The 25,446-nt window shown below is 43.4% G+C and overlaps 1 protein-coding gene across 4 annotated transcripts in view; it reads left to right on the forward strand.

Moving 5' to 3' along the window:
* Positions 1–19,937, forward strand: part of CPEB1 (cytoplasmic polyadenylation element binding protein 1) — a 60,069-nt gene extending 40,132 nt beyond the window's left edge. For 3 of the 4 annotated variants that reach the window (XM_044283344.1, XM_044283342.1, XM_044283341.1), the window contains exons 6-12: positions 3,515–3,628; positions 4,675–4,779; positions 6,244–6,380; positions 7,477–7,675; positions 7,759–7,853; positions 9,229–9,309; positions 18,490–19,937. In XM_044283344.1, coding sequence (XP_044139279.1) covers positions 3,515–3,628; positions 4,675–4,779; positions 6,244–6,380; positions 7,477–7,675; positions 7,759–7,853; positions 9,229–9,309; positions 18,490–18,600 — 842 coding nt within the window. In that variant the 3' untranslated portion in view covers positions 18,601–19,937. The remainder of the gene's footprint in view (positions 1–3,514; positions 3,629–4,674; positions 4,780–6,243; positions 6,381–7,476; positions 7,676–7,758; positions 7,854–9,228; positions 9,310–18,489) is intronic. The other variant, XM_044283343.1, reaches the window with a different exon arrangement.
* The last annotated feature ends 5,509 nt before the right edge of the window (positions 19,938–25,446 follow it).

The following is a 25,446-nucleotide window of genomic DNA, read 5'->3' on the forward strand; positions in this document are numbered from 1 at the left end:
AGCTCTGGAAACTTGTCTGCCTCGAGATCTATCAGGCTTGCAATACAAGTGCTCTTATTGTACAGGGTGAGCTCAGTCATGCAGAGATGATAAACTTTGAGGACCCTGTTCCTAGGAGTACTTTGTTGTGAAAGATTGCCATCCCTACCAATGTACTGTGGGGCAGATGCATGTGACCGGGTGCATTTTCATTTTACCTTAACCCCTTAAGGACACAGGGCGTACATGTACGCCCTGTGCATTTTCGATCACTGCCGTGCGGCTGGCAGTGATCGGAACCCGGCGCCTGCTCAAATCATTGAGCAGGCACCTAGGCTAAATGCGCGGGGGGGTCCCGTGACCCCCCCATGTCGGCGATCGCGGCAAACCGCAGGTCAATTCAGACCTGCGGTTTGCTGCGATTTCTGCAGTTTCTGATCCCCGCGGTCCCTGACCGCAGGGATCAGAAACTTTAGGATTAAAAATGGTTTCCTGTATCCCTCCCCCCTGCACCCCTGAGTTGTTCGAGCACGGTGGGAGGTGCAGGGGGAGGGTTGCAGGCGGTGCGGGAGGCGGGCGGTGCGGTAGGCGGTATCGCGATCCCCCGCCCGCCTCCCATTGCGTAATCGTTGGCGTCTAGTGGGTATACCAGGGTGCCAGCACATTGCTGGCACCCTGGTATAAACGGCTGACATCGGTGATGCGATGTCAGCCGTTTAACCCTTTCCATACAGCAGTCCGTACGGACCGCTGTATGGAAAAGGTTAACAGTAAGAGGGAGCCCCCCAAGCCCCGTCCTTACCCTTCCCCGTCTGCGCAGTTCTGGCCACTACTGAGCAGACGGGGAAGGTTCCCATGGCAACAGGACGCCTTCTCAGGCGTCCTGCTGTCCATGGTTCTGAACAGATCTGTGCTGAAAGCATAGATCTGTTCAGACAAAGTGTAAGTAAAATACAGTACAGTACAATATATATTGTACTGTACTGTATTATGCAGACATCAGACCCACTGGATCTTCAAGAACCAAGTGGGTCTGGGTAAAAAAAAGTGAAAAATAAAGTAAAAATCAAAAAACACATTTATCACTGATTAAAAATGAAAAAAAATAAAATTCCCTACACATGTTTGGTATCGCCGCGTCCGTAACGACCTGATCTATAAAACGGTAATGTTACTTTACCCGAACGGTGAACGCCATAAAAATAAAAAATTAAAAGCTATGATGAAATTGGAATTTTGCCCACCTTACTTCCCAAAAAAGGTAATAAAAGTGATCAAAAAAGTCGCATCTATGCCAAAATTGTAACAATCAAACCGTTATCTCATCCCGCAAAAATCATACCCTACCCATGATGATCGCCCAAAAACTGAAAGTTAGGGCTCTTGGACTATGGAAACACTAAAACATGATTTCTTTTGTTTCAAAAATGAAATCATTGTGTAAAACTTACATAAATAAAAAAAGTATACATATTAGGTATCGCCGCGTCCGTATTGACCGGCTCTATAAAAATATCACATGACCTAACCCCTCAGATGACCACCGTAAAAAAATAAAAATAAAAACGGTGTAAAAAAAGCCATTTTTTGTCATCTTCCGTCACAAAAAGTGTAATAGCAAGCAATCAAAAAGTCATGTGCACCCCAAAATAGTGCCAATCAAACCGTCATCTCATCCCACAAAAAATGAGACCCTACATAAGATAATCGCCCAAAAATTTAAAAACTATGGCTCTTAGACTATGGAGACACTAAAACATTTTTTTTGTTTTAAAAATGAAATTATTGTGTAAAACGTACATAAATAAAAAAATTGTATACATATTGGGTATCACCGCGTCCGTGACAACCTGCTCTATAAAATTACCACATGATCTAACCTGTCAGATGAATGGTGTAAATAACAAAAAAAAAACGGTGCCAAAAAAAGCAATTTCTTGTTACCTTGCCGCACAAAAAGTGTAATATAGAGCAACCAAAAATCATATGTACCCTAAACTTGTACCAACAAAACTGCCACCCTATCCCGTAGTTTCTAAAATGGGGTCACTTTTTTGGAGTTTCTACTCTAGGGGTGCATCAGGGGGCTTCAAATGGGACATGGTGTCAAAAAAACCAGTCCAGCAAAATCTGCCTTCCAAAAACCGTATGGCATTCCTTTCCTTCTGCGCCCTGCCGTGTGACCGTACAGCGGTTTACGACCACATATGGGGTGTTTCTGTAAACTACAGAATTAGGGCCATGAATAATGAGTTTTGTTTGGCTGTTAACCCTTGCTTTGTAACTGGAAAAAAAATATTAAAATGGAAAATCTGCCAAAAAAGTGAAATTTTGAAATTGTATCTCTATTTTCCATTAAATCTTGTGCAACACCTAAAGGGTTAAAGTTTGTAAAATCAGTTTTGTATACCTTGAGGGGTGTAGTTTCTTAGATGGGGTCACTTTTTTGGAGTTTCTACTCTAGGGGTGCATCAGGGGGGCTTCAAATGGGACATGGTGTCAAAAAACCAGTCCAGCAAAACCTGCCTTCCAAAAACCAAACGGCGCACCTTTCACTCTACGCCCCGCTGTGTGGCCGTACAGTAGTTTACGGCCACATATGGCGTGTTTCTGTAAACGGCAGAGTCAGGGCAATAAAGATAGTCTTGTTTGGCTGTTAACCCTTGCTTTGTTAGTGGAAAAAATTGGTTAAAATGGAAAATTAGGCAATAAAATGAAATTCCCAAATTTCATCCCCATTTGCCAATAACTCTTGTGCAACACCTAAAAGGTTAACAAAGTTTGTAAAATCAGTTTTGAATACCTTGAGGGGTGTAGTTTATAGAATGGGGTCATTTTTGGGTGGTTTCTATTATGTAAGCCTCGCAAAGTGACTTCAGAGCTGTAGTGGTCCCTAAAAATTGGGTTTTTGTAAATTTCTGAAAAATTTCAAGATTTGCTTCTAAACTTCTAAGCCTTGTAACATCCCCAAAAAATAAAATATCATTCCCAAAATAATTCAAACATGAAGTAGACATATGGGTAATGTAAAGTCATCACAATTTTTAAGGGTATTACTATGTATTACAGAAGTAGAGAAACAAACTTTGAAATTTGCTAATTTTTCCCAATTTTTGGTAAATTTGACATTTTTTTATGCAAAAAAAAATATTTTTTTAACTTTATTTTACCAGTGTCATGAAGTACAATATGTGACGAAAAAACAATCTCAGAATGGCCTGGATAAGTCAAAGCGTTTTAAAGTTATCATCACTTAAAGTGACACTGGTCAGATTTTCAAAAAATGGCCTGGTCCTAAGGTGTAAAAAGGCTGTGTCCCTAAGGGGTTAAGTCTGCAAAATACACATTTCTTGTGCTTGGCACATGTGTGTTCTGATATGTTGGTCAGCATTGTGGCAGCTGTAAAGTACTTTAACTTTTAGGCATTTAAGTTGTATATCTATACCTAAGTGTGCCTTACGTTGGTGGTAACATGATCAAAAATTGTGTTCTGTTAAATGGCTTTTTTTTTTTTTTTTTTTTTTTCTCTCTAAAGCGGTAAATGAAGCTACCTGCACATGGAGTGGTCAGTTGCCTCCTCGTAACTACAAAAACCCAGTTTATTCTTGTAAAGTATTTCTTGGTGGAGTTCCTTGGGACATTACAGAGAGTAAGTTAATTCTGGATCCATTCCCACCTAGAGTTGTTGCAATACCAATTTTTTTATTTTATTCGGTTTCGATACCATGAAAAAGTATTGCGATACTCGATACCACACGAAAAAATAAACCAAAAAAGCCACGTGCATTACGCATTTTTAAAAATGGCGAATCGCGCAGTTTATATATTTTTTTCTGTTCCGGCATTCACCACCTAGATTTTTTTTTTTATATATTTTAATAGTTTGGACTTTTCTGACGTGGTGATATAAAATATATAAACAAACATATTACATATGTGAAATTGGGAAAAGGGGGTGATTTATACTTTTCTATTTAATAACTATTTCTCCCATTAGTCCTGGGCGCACATGCTGCTGATTACTATCGGAGCGATGGGAGGAGACATCAGCTTCACTAGTGGGCGTTCCTTCTCCCTGGCTGTAGCGCTGTCCAATCGCAGGGAGAAGGAACGCCCACTAGTAAAGCTGATGTCTCCTCCCATCGCTCCAATAGTAATCAGCAGCATGTGGAGCAGGAAACAGTAATGGGGCACTGCGGGCGAACGGAGCGGCAATAGTCCTCTCATTGGTGGCGCAGTGCGCCCGCCCCTCTTCGCAGTGGTGGCGGCAGCAGCACAGGGGAGAGGGAGGACAGCTTCCTTCTCCCCGTGCTGCTGAGAGAACATACGCTCGCCGATAGCAGCGTGCTCACGTTCAGAGATACTAGACTGTGCAGAAGCGCAGCCCAGTATAAAAAAAAAACGGAAATCCCGGTATCGTATCGATACTGGGACAAAAGTATCGATTGGGTATTGAAATTTCGATACCCGCAACAACCCTATTCCCACCACCACCCCCATTGCTCGTGTACATAAAGCTTTCCTGTAATATGACCAGGCTGGTTCATGAGCTGATCACATTTTCTGCTTCAGCAACCTCTATTAATCAGCTAGTCGCCTAGCTATTTATATGGAAGGGCCATGTCCAGCAGATCAAGATGTTGAATTTTTCATGTGCCTATAGAGCTCTCAGACTGTTTTTTTTTAATTTTGCAGCTGGACTGATAAACACATTCCGGGTATTTGGAGCATTGAGTGTTGAGTGGCCTGGTAAGGATGGAAAGCATCCCCGTTGTCCTCCTAAAGGTAATATGCCCAAAGGTAATACCAGAATGGTAGGAGCAAACTTTTATTTTTTGGCACTTACTTGGTGTGCACTGGTGCTGCTTTTCTTGCATGGGACAGATAGCTGGTGACACGGTGATGGGACAGGTATGAAAGGACTAATGCTAAAAAACACAGGTTGGTGTAATACACACCAGCCACCTTTTCTGAAGCTGGCTTTACACAAGTTCCGCTTTGTGAAGTGCATACTAGTTTCTCCCACTTTCTTCTCTCTTCCCCCCCCCCCCCCCCCCCCCCCCCATGTAAAATGCATGATGGTTCCATAGGTTGCAAAGAAAATGGGCTTCAAACTTGTCCATCATTGATTATGTATAAGTGCTATTTGAAAAGCATCTAGCGTTTTGCTTTTAACGATCGTAGTATTTGCTGTGAGTTGCCAGGCTAGAGCTGAAGGCTGAGTCTACAACTGAGTAGGGGAACCCATCTAGGCCTGTAGTTTTAATAGCGCAAATGATCAGAGGTTGTCTTTGAGCCAACTGCTTAAACACAAGTATAACTTGTCTTGATAACCATATCTGACAGGGCTATTTACCTCTTTCCTGACCAATCACATTTTCTGCTGTTGTGGCTCAGAGTCCTGTGCCAAGACTTTTTAAAATTTAAATTTTTTGTCCTATATTTATGGGAAGGTCTTGTGCTTTTTTGGTAGCAGAGTGCAGCTGCTAATTTATGCAAGGACCTTCAGGGATGTCCTTGCAATTAAGTGTAGACCAATCAGATGTAAAGTCAGGGTTAAGTGGTAGGTTATTGGACAACTGATGTAAAACAGTATCTTAGATTGCAGAACTTTAAAGGGGTAGTCAATTCACCCAAAAACTTTTAAGGCTGGGATCACACTTCAGTTATCTCTGAATAGGCTTTACTCCTGGTTTTTTTTTTTTTTTTTTTTTTTTTTTTTTTGCTCACAAGGTATAATGGAAGGAATTATGCCTGTTTTTTAAATAAGTGGGACCTCGGCCTTAGATGTGACTCTGAAAAGGTGACTATCTCTCGTTTTGGCTAGGACCAATCTGCCTCATCACATGACAGGATGAAAAAGGCACTTTCAGAGACTTCTTTAAGTCCTGTCTGCCAATCACCATTCATGGGTTGCTCTCCTGCTAGCCCTACCACCTCTGACCAGATTTAATTTGACTTGGCTTACATGCTAGATTATTTCCAGCTAGTTGGCTGGAGGTCAGGGTGACATGCTGTATCATCCCCTTAGGCAGCTATGGCACAAATCCTGTTCTGTTGGCATGGTTAGAAGAGCTTCATTCCAACACAGAAGGCTCTGCAGTAATCATTTTCGGGGTTGTGACAGTCATTGCTGGGCATCTGATAGCTGTGTGTTGTCTGTACCCATATGAACTAGTTCTTTTGAGACGACTACTTGTTTAGCTTAAGTTAGACAAAACCTAAACTATTCAACTTCTAAATGCTATTTTCTCAATACTGCAGGCTATGTGTACTTGGTGTTTGAATCTGAGAAATCTGTGAGGGCACTGCTTCAAGCCTGCACTCAAGACTTGCTAAGCCAGGATGGGCTGAGTGAGCACTATTTCAAGATGTCAAGTCGCAGGATGCGCTGCAAGGAGGTAGGGTGTTCACAATCCAGTTTAGAATCTTCATGGAGTATGTGTACTGTGGCAGCATGAGGTTTGGAGCTTTTAATTAGTAGTACCTTTTGTTGAGACAGTATTTATGCTTGATGGTGCTCTCTATCTTGCATCTACAGTACATGGCACTTGACTGCAAATCCTGAGACTTGTAGTAATGATTGACATATGCCATCAACTTGTGATTGTTGCTCCAGTGGTGGCATCTACATTAGTTATGTTGGCCTATCTTGTGCTATGTCATCAGTCTAGAACACCTTCAAGGTTACTTAACCAAACAGATGCTGGCTGCTCATTCTGCCAATGGTTATCTATTCTGATCCTCAAATATATGTATGCTTAGCCAAGTTATGTGTAATGAAGGGGGAGGAAACCACTGCCAGGAGACTAGCAGTTGCTATCTCCTAACATCTATCGGTAGAGAACTTGGAAGTCACCATACCCATTTAGATGCTCAGTTGAACTAACTCTTTAGAAGTTAGGTGGTTTGGCAGGTATGCATTTGCTGCCTGATATGGTTGGTCATATTAAGTGCAAGGACCCTCTTGAAGCACTCCAATGTGCCTTTGAGACATTCCTCCTGTTTAGTTTTGTTTTAATGAGGTGCTTGGAGCATCATGGGGTGGGCTTAGCTCCTTTGGAGCAGCACTTTACCTCTCTTTAAGCCTTGATGCCTGGCCCTGTCAATCGGGAGAGACTGACTAAGGTAGGAAGGTGGATGTGGAATAGTGCTGAGGTGGTAAACCTGCACCTTGATGCACAAAGCACCTCATTAGCAGAAAAATTAAAATGGGACTATCGGTGAAGACACATTAGATTGCGGTGAGGAGTCCTTGGAGTCTGCATGTTCAACTCTACCAGGCAGTATTCCCGGTTTACTAGGGTTGCTCATGCTGACAGATGTTCTTTATCCTTAACAAATTTATATGGGCGGTCAAGGAAATCTGACCCCAAAATAGATTAAAATCTCTATCAAGAATGCTTCAAACACTCATTGACTAGATCAGAATGGATTCATAAGAAAATTAACCAGTTGCTGCTACCTTACTTATTTTTTTATTTTATTTTTTTGTAGGTGCAGGTCATTCCTTGGGTGCTGGCAGACAGCAATTTCGTTCGTAGTCCATCTCAGCGTCTGGATCCCAGTAAAACTGTGTTTGTTGGGGCTTTGCATGGAATGCTGAATGCTGAAGCTCTTGCCTCTATAATGAATGATCTGTTTGGTGGGGTGGTCTATGCTGGCATTGATACCGATAAGCACAAGTACCCAATTGGTGTGTAACTGTCTTTATTACTAATTCGGTTGTTGTAGCTCATCACTCAACTTTTAAATTTTTATTTTATTGCAATAAAATAGGTTCTGGCCGAGTGACTTTCAACAACCAGCGAAGTTACCTGAAGGCTGTTAGTGCTGCATTTGTGGAGATAAAAACTGCCAAATTTACCAAAAAGGTAAATGTAATACATTTGGGCAGACTTGAAATGGTTAAACTGCCTGTAGCAACCAATCACAACAAAGCTATTGTTGGATTCTTTAGACAACTTTCTTAAATGTCCCTGTGATTTCTAATTCGGTTAAAATACATCTTGTACACCAATGTTCATCGCTAAAAAAAAATTCTTCACACACCTGTCTGCATTAAAATCTGGAAGTGACACATGCAGTTCTTGGTGCAGAAATGGCATAGAAATCCACATGGAAACTGACCCGGCACTTCGCTGCAGGGACCGTTAAGGCATTCTGCACACTGTGGAATATGTGCAGGTTTTCTGCTGATTCCTGTGCATTACAGTAACAGCAAAGTGTGTGTGGGGGGGGGGGATTACACAAATCCAAGTGGGGTATTACACAAATCTGCTTTGCAGATTTCCAAAACCGCCTATTGAATTATCTGACAGCGACACAGCTGTGAAGTCTATTTCAGAAAAAGCAGCCTGTCTCAATCGGGGAAACATTTCTACACAAGGGGTCTTTCTGTAGATTGGAACTTTCCAGCTTAGCAAGGGTCACTCAGTCTTGGAGAATTGAACGGAGTGTGATGCTGACACGAATTGTACTCTGTAATAGATCAGCAAGGTGTCATACCCCTTTAAAATCTGTAGCACTACAACAGGTCTGTGTAGCCTGCGTCAAATAGATGGTGAGAGATAAAGGTTATATAGGGAGTAAAATTCTCATTCATTTGTAATGTCCCTTGGATGCATATTATCTGCCCCATTCTCCTGCTTGGTATCGGTACAGTCCTCAGTGTTGTGGAGCAAGGGTCCTTTATTTGGAAGGTCCAGGTAGTGATTGGTTACAGCCGTGCTTGAAAAGGTCAAAATACAATGAAATAAACTTGACACGGTCATTCTAGAGCTGCCTAATATAAAATAATGCACTGTACATGGACTTGCTTTGCATGGTATTGAAAGCCAGTGCACTGCAATCACATGTAGGATCTTCCCTTCATTCAGCCCTACTGGACTATAACTGTAAGGTCCAGCAGTCAGATGATGCATGGTTGTGACATCTGCAAATGGCATGAGACTACTGCACTGAGACCTGAAGGGGGTGAACACGGCAGATGGGGTAAGAATAGGCATCTAAGGGAAAGTTCAATGAGACAAATATTAGTCCCTGGATAACCCCTTCAATAGGAATGACTGGCATAATTGTGGTTTCAGCTAGCACGATCTACTTGCGTATACAAACTGCCCGTTGGCACTTATCTTTGCATATAAGGGTATTGGACAAATAAAAGCAGAAATGTGTTTTTAAATGACTTGTCATGAGTGCTGGTAACAAATGAATACAACTTTTTTATTTTCATGTACTTTGCTTTAGGTTCAGATTGACCCTTACCTTGAAGACTCTGTGTGCCAGGTTTGCAATTCTCAACCAGGTCCTTTCTTCTGCAGAGACCAGGTAGTCCTTTCCAGAATCTGTGGTGTATGTTCTGAAAGAATTTGATAGAGGCATGGAATACAGCACTTGGCACCAATGCAGAGTTCCAGGGGTTTCAGCTGTTGAGCCATTTTGGGGAGGTCACTTTACATTTAACCCCTTTCCACAAAATCACATACATCTACGTGGGGGAATGTGGTGCCTTTACAGGAGCTGCACAGCCCCGGCTGTTACAGATAACCAGGCCCCTGCTGGCATCGCTGTATGTGGTGATGCTGGCGGGTTAACTGTTTCACATGCCATGGTCAGCACTGACTGGCACATACGGGGTTTAGAGGGAGGGGGCGCCCTCTGACTCAATCGGCCTGCTGCCTTGGCAGGGGGCCAATGGTTGCCATTGGAGCCTGCCAGCTACGGAAGCCCAGGAGATCCAGCCTGAGGGCTGCGTCTCCTAGGCAACTTTCAGCGTCGTGCTGTGTAAGACGCTAACAGTTTAATTCAATACAATACATAATGTACTGAATTGAAACATAGATCAAACCGTGAAGTCCAACAGGGGGACAATTATAAAGTGAATTATTTTTTTTATAAAAAATTAAAGTTTCAAGTAAATTCCTTTTCCCGAAATAAAAGTAAAAATAGGGAAAATAATAAAAGCAGACATATTTGGTATCGCTGCGTCCATATAAACCGCCTCCATAAAAATATCACTGATCTAACCCCTCAGATGAACACTGTCAATAAAATAAACTTGCATTACAAGTGCAACACCAAGCGATCAAAAATGCGTATGACCCCCAGAATAGTACTATTCACCCAAAAAATAAAAACTATGGCTCTCAGGCTATGGGGACACAAACCTGATGATTTTTATATTTTTTTTTTCTCTCAAATATTGTGTAAAACTTAATATAAAAAGTATACATATTAGGTGTTGCCACGTCCATAACCTGCTCTATAAAAATCATTTGACCTAACCCCTCAGATGAACACCATAAAAAAGGAACTGTAAAACTTTAATTTTGTCACCTTACATCACAAAGTGTAATACCAAGCAATCAGTCTTGGGCTACTTTCACACCTGCATTAGGTGCGGGTCCATCTGGTATCTGCACAGGCGGATCTGCACCTATAATGCAAATGCTTGTATCGGGTCAGAACGGATCAGTTTGCATTACCATGAACAAGTGTTTTTTTGTTCATAATGCAAACAGATCTGTTTTTACTTGCACTGAAAGTCAATAAGAGGTGGATAAGTTTTCAATTGCACCATATTGTCAGTGAAAATGGATCCGTCCCCATTGACTTGCATTTTAAGTCTGGACGGATCAGTTTAGCTTTATCGTCAGGCGGACATCAAAACGCTGCAAGCAGCGTTTTTGTGTCAGCCTCAAGAGCGGAATGAAGGCAAACTGATGCATTCTGAACGGATCCTTATCCATTCAGAATGCATTAGGGCTAAACTGATCCGTTTTGGGCCGCTTGTGAGCCCTGAAATGGATCTGACAAGCGGACCCAAAAACGCCAGTGTGAAAGTAGCCTTACGCACCCCAAAATCATACCAGTCATCTCATACTGAAAAAATGAGCCCCTACATAAGACGGTATCCCAAAAAAATGGCTTTTGGAATACAGAGACACTAAACTAATTTTTTCAAAAATACTTTATGTAAAACTGAAACCCAAAATATTTGGTATTGTCGCGTCCGTAACAACCTGCTCTATTTAAATACCACATGATCTAACCTGTCAGATACATTGTAAATAAAAAAAATAAAGCTGCCAAAACAGCTTTTTTTTTTTTTTTTTTTTTTTTTTGTTGCCTTGCCCCACAGTGTAATATAGAGCAACCAAAAATCATTTGTACCCTAAAATAGTACCAACAAAACTCCCACCTTATCCTGTAGTTTCCAAAATGTGTACTATTAAGAGGCATTATTTGATTTGGGGGGGGGGGGAGGAATTATTAGGAAATTAACCCATCCTGTAACAAAGTTTGTAGAGGCACCATGCTCTGAATTTATGGATACTACTGGGTTATAGATTTGATTTTGAGATGTGTGGGGGCTTATTTTTGCCATTATTGGAACTATTGAGTTACTTATGACCTGATTGCTTTTTATTGTGATTTTTGGGAAGCAGGATAAGGCTACTTTCACACTAGCGTTTGATCCGATCATAATAATGCAGACGGAGGCTCCGTTCAGAACGGATCTGTCTGCATTATATTAGCAAAAAAAGCTAAGTGTGAAATTAGCCTGAGCGGATCCGTCCAGACTTTACATTGAAAGTCAATGGGGGACGGCTCCGCTTGAAGATTGAGCCATATTGTGGCATCTTCAAACGGATCCGTCCCCATTGACTTACATTGTAAGTCTGGACGGATCCGCACGGCCAGGCAGACACCCAAACGCTGCAAGCAGCGTTCAGGTGTCCGCCTGCTGAGCGGAGGCTGAACGCCGCCAGACTGATGCAGTCTGAGCGGATCCGCATCCATTCAGACTGCATCAGGGCTGGACGGAAGCGTTCGGGTCCGCTCGTGAGCCCCTTCAAACGGAGCTCACGAGCGGACAGCCGAACGCTAGTGTGAAACTAGCCTAAAGAGACAGCAGCAGTTCTACCACCGCTTGTTTTTTTGTTGCAGCATGCAGTGTGGGGAAAAATGACAGAATTAATATCTTACTAACAGCAGATTAAAAAGTTATGCTATGTATTTATATTTTTTCACTGTGGGACTGGTCCCTGATTCAATGCAGTACAGCATATGCTGGGTCAGGGATGCCTTACCTGCAGCACTCCAGCTGTTGCAAAGCTACAATTCCCAGCATGCACTGCTGTAGGCCAATTGGACATGCTGGAAATTGTAGTTTTACAACAGCTGGAGGGCTGCAAGTTGAGCATCCCTGTTCAATGTTGTACTGCGTTGTAACTGATAGTTGTCTTAGAACCAGTCTGGGCTTTATAGGCTTCCATACATGGCAGGCCTGAAGGCTTTCATAAAGCTTCCATGTGCCATAGCAACCATTGTTGCCCTGATCACATTGTGGGGGGGTTCAATGGAAAACCTTAGATGCTGCAGTTGGGATTGACTGGGGCAACCTAGGAGTTAATACACCCACATCTGAGTTTTCAGCGATGCCAGTGGATACAGCAGGGGCCTGGCTGTCAAATGGCCTGGCCCCTGTGCCGTTTGAGTGGGCACAGCTACTACATATAGTGCTGTTTCAACGTTGGGTTTACTGTGAGTTAAAGCAGTTCTTGCTTCAACAAATAGCATTTATGTAGAGTTAAAACAAGCCATATACTAAAGTATTATCCATATTGCTTCCTTGGCTGGATTCATTTTTTTCCATCGCATACACTGCTTGTTTCCAGTCTAGGTCACCAGAGTCTGGCACTTTATTTTTTTCCTATAGTATGCAGGCACAGCCACCACGGAAATGAGCAGTGTTTAACTGCTTCCCGACCGCCTAACGCAGGGATGCGTACTGGCGGCGGTCGATTTCATTCCTCCTTGACGCGCCGGTGCGCAAAAGTTTGAGGGGGGGGGTACATCAGCCTGCCAGCCAATGATCATAGCCGGCAGGCTGTGTTTTATTTATTTTTTTTTAAAACAAATCGGAAGCCAGTTCACACTTTATATTTTTAAATATAAGGTGTTAAATGGCTTCTCTGCTCCTCTGCTGGTCCTTTTCGTCGGTTGGTCTCGAGAGGAGCAGGCATCACAGTGAGTAGCCACCAAACACTTCACTTAGCCCCAGATCACCCCCCAGCACCCCAATTAACCCCTTGATCGCCCCTGTCAATCACCTAGTGAAAGGGAAAAAAGTGGTCAGTGTAAACTCACTTTTTGTTTTTTTTTCACTGGTATTGACTGTTAGGTTTTAGAGGATAGTTTAGGCCCCTTGGTTAGGTAGTTAGTGCTCATTTAGCGCCCACTGCACCGCAGTCACTGATTTGCTGATTAGCGTATCACTAATCAGCATTTGTACTTTTATAGTATCTGGCATACCCGGCACCGTGTTGCTAGACCACAGGTTGCGCAGGATCCGCTTCAAGAGCAGCAGAGTGGGGCTGGCGCTGTCGGATTACATGGTGAGGCATACACCAGCAGCGCAGCCCATCCTGGACCTAGTACCAGCACTGCTGTACAACATGGTGAAGTGGCGAGCATCGGAAGGGCAGTTGAAGCTGGTACGGTGGCACGTGCAATAGTTACCCCGTCGCAGCCACCGCACAGACAGGCCTGTAGAACCCCTAGAGTCCCTGAGGTGCTGGCAAACCCTGATTGGCAGTCCCCAACTTCAGCCGCACCATTAGTTCCCCCTTTCACCACCCAGTCTGGAGTTCAGGTTGAGACAGCTCAGATCGGTTCGGCTTTTTTTTTTTTTCCCAGCTGTTCTTGACTGCGGAGCTCTTGGACTTGGTCGTGGCAGAAACAAATCGGTATGCCACACAATTTATAGCCGCCAACCTGGGAAGCTTTTATGCCTAGTCTTTCCGGTGGAAACCCATCCAAGTTTCCGAAATTAAAATTTTTCTGGGTCTAACCAAAAAGCATGAATTGTGGTCATATTGGTCCACAAACCCAATTCATCACATGCCCATGTTCTCTGCTGCCATGTCCAGGGCACAATTTGAGACCATCCTGCGTTCCCTGCACTTTAGCGATAACCCCACCCCCTGTCCCAGAGGCCACCCAGCTTTTGACCAGCTCCACAAAATTCAGCCCCTCATAGACCACTTCAACTCCAAATTTGCAGATTTGTATACCCCTGAGCAAAACATCTGCATAGACGAGTCCCTTATACATTTTAGGCTACTTTCACACTTGCGTTCGGGGCTCCGCTTGTGAGTTCCGTTTGAAGGCTCTCACAAGCGGCCCCGAACGGATGCATCAGTCTGGCACTGTCTGTCCTCCGCTCAGCCAGGCGGACACCCAAACGGATCAGTCCAGACTTACAATGTAAGTCAATGGGGACGGATCCATTTGAAGTTGACACAGTATGGCTCAATTTTCAAACGGATCCGTCCCCCATTGACTTTCAATGTAAAGTCAAAACTGATCCGTTTGCACTATCATGAAGAAAAAAAAAACTATTTTTTTTTTGTTCATGGTAATGCAAACGTATCCGTTCTGAACGGATCTAAGCGTTTGCATTATAGGTGCGGATCCGTCTGTGCAGATACCAGACGGATCCGCACCTAAACGCAGGTGTGAAAGTGGCCTTACCGGGCGCCTTGGCTTCAAACAATGCATCCCAAGCAAGCGCGCCCAGTATGGGGTCAAATTGTATAGGCTCTGTGAAGGGGCCACAGGCTATACCCACAAATTTCGGATCTATGAGGGTAAAGATCAGACCCTGGAGCCAGTCGGTTGCCCTGACTACCTGGGGAGCAGTGGGAAGACAGTCTGGGACTTGGTATCACCCTTATTTGGCAAGGGGTACCATCTTTATGTGGACAATTTCTACACAAGTGTGCCCCTCTTCAGGCATTTGTTCCTAGAACAGATTGGCTGCTGTGGCACTGCTGCGACCTAGTCGCTGGGGCTTCCCCAACGGCTCGTTAACACCCGTCTTGCAAGGGGGGAGAGGGCTGCCTTGTGTAACGAAGAACTGCTTGCGGTGAAATTTAGAGACAAGCGTGACGTTTACATGCTGTCCTCCATTCACGCAGACACGACTACAAATAGAACAGGCAACCAGTGTAATTGAAAAGCCCCTCAGTCCACGACTATAACCTTCACATGGGAGGGGTGGACTTCAATGACCAGATGTTGGCTCCTTATTTAGTTTCCCAACGCACCAGACGCTGGTATAAGGTGTCTGTATATTTAATTCAATTGGCTGCATATAATAGTTTTGTTCTCTACATTAAGGCTGGGAGAACAGGACCCTTCCTCAAATTTCAGGAAGAGATTATCAAGAACCTCCTGTATCCAGTGTAATGAGCCGTCTACACCAGCGACATTTCCCCAATGTTGTTGCTGGTACCTCAACCCAACAGTCACCCCGAAAAATGTCGTGTCTGTAGCAGGAGTGGAATAAGGCGTGACACCCGCTATTTCTGTCCTAACTGCCCTGACCACCCTGCCCTATGCTTAGGGGAGTGTTTCTGGAAGTACCACACACAGGTACACTTAGCATAGGGATTGCATCTCACAGGACAGGCACACAGGGCTATTGGGGCCCTTTCACTCACAGCTGCTGCAAACCTCTCCTTTCACCTGGGACAAAGTGCATAATGTACTTTGCTACATCTTTGGGCGATTTGCACTTTGCACATTGTCCCATGGGGAAGGAGAGGTTTGTCCTATAAAGGGCGAAAAAAAAATCACCAGTAAGCAAAAAAGTTAACGTGCTGTTCAATTGTTATAAAGTTAATAAATTTATTGCGTTGCAGCCTATTTTTTCTTTTTTCTTTTTTTACCTTCCAGGTGGACCGATCGACTAGCTGCAGCACTGATGTGCATTCTCACAGAAGCATTGCGCTGCTGTCAGATTACACAAAAGTCAGTGTATGCGGCGCTGCAAGATGAGATTTCTCCTCTGCAGTAAAAGATGCGTTTGCCGAGGCATATAAGCTGAGGAGGTGGCGGTGTTCATATTCTTTGGCAAACACTTTGCTGGGATTATATATATATTTTTTTTTATATATACAATGATTTATTCAGCCACATCAATTGATGTGAATGGAGAAATCGGGTTTGCCAGGGCATACGAGCTAAGTGGGTATGGATGTTGGGCGGAGCTCTTATGTCCTGGCAGACTCCTTTCCCCTCTTTGTTTTTGGCAGATTCTTTCATCCACATTGATTGCGAAAGAAATCTGTGCCATTCATTTTGTTCTTTCAGCCCAGAGGCTGAATGGGAAAAAAAAACCTCATTACCCGTATGCTCAATATAAGGAGAATGGCAGAAACTACTAATGCTGGCCATACATGTAATGATTGCGGAGACCCTCAAATGCCAGGGCAGTACAAACACCCCACAAATGACCTCATTTTGGAAAGACACCCCAAGGTATTCGCTGAGGGGCATATTGAGTCCATGAAAGATTGAAATTTTTGTCCCAAGTTAGCGGAAAGAGACTTTGTGAGGGAAAAAAAATATCTATTTCCACTGACTTGTGCCAAAAAAAAAAAAAATTCTGAACTCTCCATGCCACTCATTGAATACCTTAGGGTGTCTTCTTTCCAAAATGGGGTCACATGTGGGGTATTTATACTGCCCTGGCATTTTAGGGGCCCAAAAGTGTGAAGTCTGGGATCCAAATGTCTAAAAATGCCCTCCTAAAAGGAATGTGGGCCCCTTTGCCCACCTAGGCTGCAAAAAAAGTGTCACATGTGGTATCGCCGTACTCAGGAGAAGTTGGGGAATGTGTTTTGGGGTGTCATTTTACATATACCCATGCTGGGTGAGAAATATCTTGGTCAAATGCCAACTTTGTATAAAAAAATTGGAAAGTTGTCTTGCCCAGATATTTCTCACCCAGCATGGGTATATGTAAAATGACACCCCAAAACACATTCCCCAACTTCTCCTGAGTACGGCGATACCACATGTGACACTTTTTTGCAGTCTAGGTGGGCAAAGGGGCCCACATTCCAAAGAGCACCTTTCAGATTTCACAGGCCATTTTTTACAGATTTTGATTTCAAACTACTTTGCACGCATTTGGGCCCCTAAAATGCCAGGGCAGTATAACTACCCCACAAGTGACCCCATTTTGGAAAGACACCCCAAGGTATTTCATGATGGGCATAGTGAGTTCATGAAAGTTTTTTTTTATTTTTTTTGTCACAAGTTAGTGGAATATGAGACTTTGTAAGAAAAAAAATTCATAATTTTCCGCTAACTTGTGATAAAAAGTTCTATGAACTCACTATGCCCATCAGCGAATACCTTAGGGTGTCTACTTTCTGAAGTGGGGTGTTTGTACTGTCTGGGCATTGTAGAACCTCAGGAAACATGACAGGTGCTCAGAAAGTCAGAGCTGCTTCAAAAAGCAGAAATTCACATTTTTGTACCATAGTTTGTAAACGCTATAACTTTTACCCAAACATTATTTTATTTTTTTCAGACACGTAGAACAATACATTTAGAGAAATGTGTGTGTATATATAGATGTCGTTTAAAAAAAAAATACAACTGAAAGTGAAAAATTCTTTTTTGCAAAAATTTCATTAAATTTTGATTAATAACAAAAGTTAAAATGTCAGCAGCAATGAAATACCACCAAATGAAAGCTCTTAGTGAGAAGAAAAGGAGGTAAAATTCATTTGGGTGATAAGTTGTATGACCGAGCAATAAACCATGAAAGTAGTGTAGTGCAGAATTGTAAAAAGGGGTCTGGTCATTAAGGGTGTTTAAGCTAGGGGGGCTGAGGTGGTTAATGGAGAAATGGAAGCAATATGGATAATTAGTGCCATGTATTCTCCATGATAAATGTCACCTGCTGAAGTGAGACAACCCCTCTTAAGAGACAGAATTTTTGAATTTCACTTGGCAGTTATTGATGGGGATTGTTCAAGGCCCTCCTGGTTACAATGACTTACCAATGAGAAAGGAGTGTGTCATTTGATCCCCAGACATGGTGGGACATTTGGTTAATCCTGTGTAAAAGGGCTTTAAGAGGACCGCTCGCCTCTCCTGACATCATTCAGTAACTATGTTCCCCATGTAGTAATTCTGGAGCATCTTTTCATAAACTGCTGTATTACATCTAGAATTTTATGAATTAATTGCCAACAGGGTCAACTGGCCATTACCAGTTGGGAGTGTCCCTGTGCCATATGACACTAATCAGTGCTGCCAGCATTGGACTGCAGGACCCCAACCCCTGTCTCCAAACTGGTGACCTTTCTGACCATTCATGAACTTCTAGAGTTACTAGAGTAATGGCACAACATGGATGATTTGACAAGATGCTGTGGCTTGTTACATGCAAGAAATAAAACCCATGTCAGAAGTCACATATCCCCCCTAACTCCCAGTCTGCTATTAGCAGGTTCCCTAGACACACTAATGGTTCGCAGATTCAGTCAATCTGTGTAGATCCAGTTTGAGCAGTATTTTCAACTGGACAGAATTTTTTTTTTTTCCTTTAATTGTGCAATGCGTATAGTTTACCTTTTTTATCAAGTGTTGCAAAGATATAGCATTACCATATGAAAAATGTGTTTTTCTTTCCATCATAAGGTTTGCTTCAAGTACTTCTGCCGCTCCTGCTGGCACTGGCAACACTCTATGGAGATTCTTCGTCACCACCGCCCTCTGATGCGCAACCAGAAGAGCCGTGACTCCAGTTAGAATTGTCGCCAGCTAAAAACAAATTTAGTGAATGTGATGAAGAGGACGCTGCGCCCTGTCCCTCCAGACAGCACGAGGAGCATTCATAAATCTTTCCAGGATTATTGTGGAAGTCAGCGGACGGTGGGGGGAAGTCACTTTTATTTTGTTTGGCACTTATTGTTTGCTGTACCATGTAACAGTTATCTGCACTTGTGCACAGTGAAGTTTTGCCAGGGATACTGTGTGTTTTTTGAGTGTTTTTGTTTTTTTATGGTAATGGGGGCATAGTTTTCCTCCTAGCATTGAAGTACCCATATTTGGCTCCAACACTTGCTGAATGTAAGCAATGTGTGCACAGTATCTGGTTTATTGCCCTTGCCTTGGGTCTTTGTTTTTTTCAGGTTTTTTTTCCCCTCCTTTTTATTACAGGCGCTTTTTTTACATTCCTTGCAAATATAGTGGGTGATGCATATTTCATTAAGCTGTTACCCAGTTTTTTGCTGTTGCCATACAGTGCCTTCTGATTTCTTTACTGTCCTTCTGAACCACAGACAGTCTGTTCAGTTGGCATTTTTACTGAAACAACGATGGCAGGATCTGCTCTTAATTTAAACCAATCATATTTCATATTTTACCCTCTTTGGGATTTTTACCAGTTCCTTTTTACACTCTTAAAGACGGTTTTTAAGTCCATTTATTTTTTTTCTTTTCCTGGCAGCTTTTAACATTATTGCAAGTATTCTTTCTGGGAGCTGCTAGTTGAAGATTATGACCTAAAATAAAATACTGTATTTGTACAACAGGATTTGCAGCAAAATGACAGACTTGGAGCCTTGGCTGAAAGGATGATTACCATGTGTGTATATAGTTTTAAGGATGTTTGTTGCACTTTTTTAATTTGCACTTCAGGGGATGGTAGAGTTTTTAATCACTTCCTTTTTGGATGGCTGGACAGAAAAGGGCTGTAATCGATTTTTTTCTTTGGAGAATGGGGTAGAGGCAAGAGATGAGACATTTCTCCTGGAGGGAATGTACTCAAGTATTTTGTTACCGGAAGCAGCTGACTTATGCAAATTGTTTCAAGCCTTTAAAATGTGTGTCCCTTTTATTTCTGTACCCCCCTATGTTTGGAAGCTCTGTGCCAAAGATCCCACTGTCTGTAACCCCCTCTTTCTAGTACATGCTGAGCTAAATCTGCACTAGCTGCCCTGTATGGGCATTTCTGTGAAGCTGCGTGTGTAAAGTCTCTACCTCATTGTAGTTATGCAAGCAGAAAATGCACTTAACCTACAGATGTGGTGTCCCTTTTTTCTTTTTGTTTTGTTTGGCACATAATAAACACGTTGAAGCAGTGATTGGGTTTGTTTTTTTGCATCAGACTTATATCATCTGTGTTGTAACCTCAGATGATTCTTGATCTCATAGGATCTGTTCAGACAGTGATTTGTTGCAGATTTGTAGTGCAGACCTGCAGCAAATTGAAATTTGAGGCTGATAAAACATGGTTCTAGAGCAGATAGAGATATAGATATATAAATTTTTATTAGTACAGACCAAAAGTTTGGACACCTTCTCATTCAAAGAGTTTTCTTTATTTTCATGACTATGAAAACTGTAGATTCACACTGAAGGCATCAAAACTATGAATTAACATGTGGAATTATATACATAACAAAAGTGTGAAACAACTGAAAATATGTCCTATTCTAGGTTCTTCAAAGTAGCCACCTTTTTGCTTTGATTACTGCTCTTGGCATTCTCTTGATGAGCTTCAAGAGGTAGTCACCTGAAATGGTCTTCCAACAGCCTTGAAGGAGTTCCCAGAGATGCTTGGCACTTGTTGGCCCTTTTGCCTTCACTCTGCGGTCGAGCTCACGCCAAACCATCTCGATTGGGTTCAAGTCCGGTGACTGGAGGCCAGGTCATCTGGCGCAGCACCCTATCACTCTCCTTCATGGTCAAATAGCCCTTACACATCCTGGAGGTGTGTTTGGGGTCATTGTCCTGTTGAAAAATAAATGATGGTCCAACTAAACGCAAACCAGATGGAATAGCATGCCACTGCAAGATGCTGTGGTAGCCATGCTGGTTCAGTATGCCTTCAATTTTGAATAAATCCCCAACTGTCACCAGCAAAGCACCCCCACACCATCATACCTCCTCCATGCTTCACGGTGGGAACCAGGCATGTAGAATCCATCCGTTCACCTTTTCTGCGTCGCACAAAGACACGGTGGTTGGAACCAAAGATCTCAAATTTGGACTCATCAGACCAAAGCACAGATTTCCACTGGTCTAATGTCCATTCCTTGTGTTCTTTAGCCCAAACAAGTCTCTTCTGCTTGTTGCCTGTCCTTAGCAGTGGTTTCCTAGCAGATATTCTACCATGAAGGCCTGATTCACACAGTCTCCTCTTAACAGTTGTTCTAGAGATGTGTCTGCTGCTAGAACTCTGTGTGGCATTGACCTGGTCTCTAATCTGAGCTGCTGTTAACCTGCGATTTCTGAGGCTGGTGACTCGGATGAACTTATCCTCCGCAGCAGAGGTGACTCTTGGTCTTCCTTTCCTGGGGCGGTCCGCATGATTGCCAGTTTCTTTGTAGCGCTTGATGGTTTTTGTGACTGCACTTGGGGACACTTTCAAAGTTTTCCCAGTTTTTCAGCTGTGTATCCACCTGACTTCTCCACAACGCAACTGATGGTCCCAACCCCATTTATAAGGCAAGAAATCCCACTTATTAAACCTGACAGGGCACACCTGTGAAGTGAAAACCATTTCAGGCGACTACCTCTTGAAGCTCATCAAGAGTGTGCAAAGCGGTAATCAAAGCAAAAGGTGGCTACTTTGAAGAACCTAGAATGACATATTTTCAGTTTCACACCTTTTTGTTATATATAATTCCACGTGTGTTAATTCAGTTTTGATGCCTTCAGTGTGAATCTACAATTTTCATAGTCATGAAAATAAAGAAAACTCTTTGAATAAGGAGGTGTCCAAACTTTTGATCTGTACTGCATAGATTTATTTTATTTTTTTTAGGGCTCATGCACACAAGCTTAATGGCAGTGAGCAGGCCGGCCGGCACGTGACTGACGTCACTTCGTAACGCTCCTCCCACTTCAGGAAGCAGGAGCGTTACTAAGTGACGTCAGTCACGCGCTGGCCACCTCGCTGCAGTGCATTCATAGTACTGTGACAGTGAGTACAGATGCAGACTACAGAGGTTGGCCATTTTATCAATAGAGAGCTTGTTTCACACAGTAGTAAAATACTTCACACACAAAGCCAGTTATGTTTATTGCAGTTTAGGACACATGGGGCAATGAGGGGGACCAGCATAAGATGCTATGTGTGTCTTATGCTGGCCCGCCTCATGGCCCTATGTGTCATAGCACACATCCCCCCCCCCCCCCCATAACAGTGTCCTCCACAGTGCCCCCCCCATATGACGGCCTCCTCCACAGTGCCCCCCCATATGACGGCCTCCTCCACAGTGCCCCCCCCCATATGACGGCCTCCTCCACAGTGCCCCCCCCCCATATGACGGCCTCCTCCACAGTGCCCCCCCCCCATATGACGGCCTCCTCCACAGTGCCCCCCCCCCCCATGACGGCCTCCTCCAGAGTGCCCCCCCCCCATGACTGCCTCCTCCAGAGTGCGCCCCCCCCCCCATATGAGTGCGCCCCCCCCCCATATGACTGCCTCCTCCAGAGTGCGCCCCCCCCCCCATATGACTGCCTCCTCCAGAGTGCCCCCCCCCCCATATAACTGTCATACCCAGCCGCGTCAGTGGCTCATATTGGAAAATCCAAGCAAATAGACCTCTAGCACAATGCCCTTAAAATATCGTTATCGCAATTTTTAGGGCCCTAATCGCAATCGCACAAAATTCCCATATCGTGCAGCCCTACTGCAGACGACTAATACTGATGTGCAATGCATGGGCACTGGCTGTGTGCACACAGTTTGTGAATGCGGACCTAGTGACTTGAATGGGTCTGCAAAGAGAACATGTTCTTTGTGGTGCATGGACCTGGAAGCACTACGAGCACCTTCTGATCGTACCTTTGCTACACAAGATAGGTGGTCCTTCTGTTAGTCGTATCTTGCAGAGTTCCCCCTACCATTCAAATTTCTGGGTAAAGCTGTGCACATACACCTTCATAGCTAGGGGTTTGCTAAGGCACTACAGACTGAATGGAATGTAGGTTTAACATGATAATCTGGAGTATAAAGGGAGATGGCACGTGTGCTAGAAAAAGTCCAGACAACCCCTTTGCCTTGTGTACAGTTTCGGCCATAATCTTTCAAATCTGACATGTCTTGCTTTGATAACTTTGGAATGCTTTTACTTATCCAAACAATTCTGAATTTATATTTTTTTTAAACACTTATTTTATGTTAGTGGGGAACTGGAGTCACTGTCTTATACTTTTCTCAGGGAGCGTGTCCATCTCCCTGGCTGTGGGTCTGTCCAGCGGAATGCATCACAGCCAGGGAGATGGTGAGCTTTTTCCCCTCAATGACTGTAACGTAGTCTGCTGCAGTTGGCCAGCTCACAGCCAGGGAGAGGGAGACGCCCCCTGAGAAATGCGTCCGTTTTCTCCAATGCTATCGATTAGCTTACAGGGCAGCAAAACGGAACAGGGGCGACAATGTAGTAAACATGCTCTACTGTGCCATCAGTTAATTATAAATGTTTGTTCTGAGACGAACCTAAGAGGCATAAAACAATGATTACATTATACTGGGATAGTTGGGGGACCTCCATTTGATCACATAAGCATTTTCCATTTGAGGTTGTTGTGTTGGTTTTTTATATATATGGGGTTGCTAAGTTTTTTTTAAGTTATCCCTTGTCCACAGGATAACGAGAATGGGGTCAGTTTCCCTCATTCTGATGGAGTGAACGTGTGCATGCATGATTGGCATAACTTAAAAACTTGGCACGACCCTTTTAAAGGACTTTAATTGGATTACCATATTGACTGTGTTCAAACTGTCTTAGTTAGGCCTCATGCACACGACCGTTGTTCCGTTTTCCGTGAATTTCTGCGGACCCATTGACTTTCAATGGGTCCGTTGGAAAATTGTCATCCACATCCGTGTCCGTTTTTTTTTTCCTATCATTTTCAAGGCAAACTTGACTTAGATTTTTTTTTTTTTTTCACTTTTCTGGTCTGGTGATCCTCCAAAAATCAAGGAAGACACACGGAAGAAAAAACTGACACGGATCACGGAACAGAACCCCGTTTTGCGGACCATGAAAAAAATACTGTCGTGTGCATGAGGCCTTATACCTAACAGTACAAATTTAACTTATAGTTGAATGCTAGTACATTAAAGACCCCATTAGTTTTTACGTTTCCCATTGTGTAATTTGTAACTGTAAACACCTTTATTTGGCACTGGTGTTTTGTAGCATAAAAAAATAAAATACCAGGAGTAAGGGTACTTTCACACTAGCGGTTTGTTTTCAAAAGGGCTCAATGCTGGAAAATAACTGATCATGTATATCCCCATGCATTCTGAATGGAGAGCAATCTGTTCAGGATGTCTTCAGTTCAGTCATTTTGACCAGGCAAAAGATAAAACCGTAGCATGCTACGGCTTTATATCTCCAGCAAAAAAAAAGGAAGACTTGCCTGAATGCCGGATCCAGCATTTTCCCCCATAGTAATGTATTAGTGCCGGATCCGTCCTTCCGGTCTGCGTAAAAAGATGCAAGATGGATCTGTCTGTCTGCATGACAAGCAGAGACGAGCTGTTCTTGCAATGAATTTGACGGATCTAGCCTGAAGTTTTTTTTTATTGTGTTCCTTGCATTTTTGGACCACTGCTTTCATCATTAAATTTCCCTAATCAATCATGTTGATGCTGTCTATGCTGTCCATAGCGTGGCTTGGCTGTCTCTCATGCTGCGGCTGACGCGCGCGGGATCTGCTTGTGTGAAACAGCCCTAAGAGTATGGCCATGTGGTGGTCAGGCACAGAAAATCCACTATGTATACAATAGCAGTTAGGGCTCATGCACACGAACGTGGCGCGTTTTGCTGTCTGCGAATTGCAGATCCACAAAACACAGATGTCGCCCATGTGCGTCCTGCAATTTGCGGAGCGGATGCCTTATCATAGAAATACCTATTCTTGTCCAAAGACCAGGACATTATAATTTTTTCGGGGGTTACGGAACAAAGCAACAGATGCGGACAGCACACGGTGTGCTGTCTATCTTTTGCTGCCACATTTAAGGGAATGGGTCCGCGTCTGAGCTGCAAAAAATGCAGCTCAGATGCGGAACCAAACCACGTTCTTGTTAATGTGGCCTTAAGTGGAGACAAGTTTCACAAATATCCACACTCTGCAAATGTTTTCCGTAAGAAAACCCCCACATAACTTGATGGGTTGGATTTTAAAGTTTTAAGTTAAATTTCAAAATTTCTTCCACTGAAAACCTGCAGTATTTGGAATTTTGCTGCTGTGGAATTCTGTCTGATCTGCTGCAGAAACTATTAGGCCTCTTGCACATGGACGTTGTGAATCCGTTCCGTGCATTGGGGACCGCAATTTGCCAGGACAGATCGAGACCCATTCAACTTCAATGGGTCTGTGATTCGTCTGCACTGCAAAAAAAATAAATAGAATAAGTAATTTTTTTTTTTTTTCGGAGTGGAGGCATGGACAGAAACACCACAGAAGCACTCCGTAGTGATTCCGTGGGGTTCCGCATCTCCGTGATTGCGGACCCATTAGGCCTCTTGCACATGAACGGTGTGCCTGTGGCTTTATTGCAGCCCACATACAGCGGGTCCGCAATACATGGGCACTGGCCTGTGTGCACTCCACATCACTGATGCAGACCCA

This window comes from Bufo gargarizans, chromosome 2 (assembly GCF_014858855.1).
Source record: "Bufo gargarizans isolate SCDJY-AF-19 chromosome 2, ASM1485885v1, whole genome shotgun sequence".
Taxonomy (NCBI): Eukaryota; Metazoa; Chordata; class Amphibia; order Anura; family Bufonidae; genus Bufo; species Bufo gargarizans.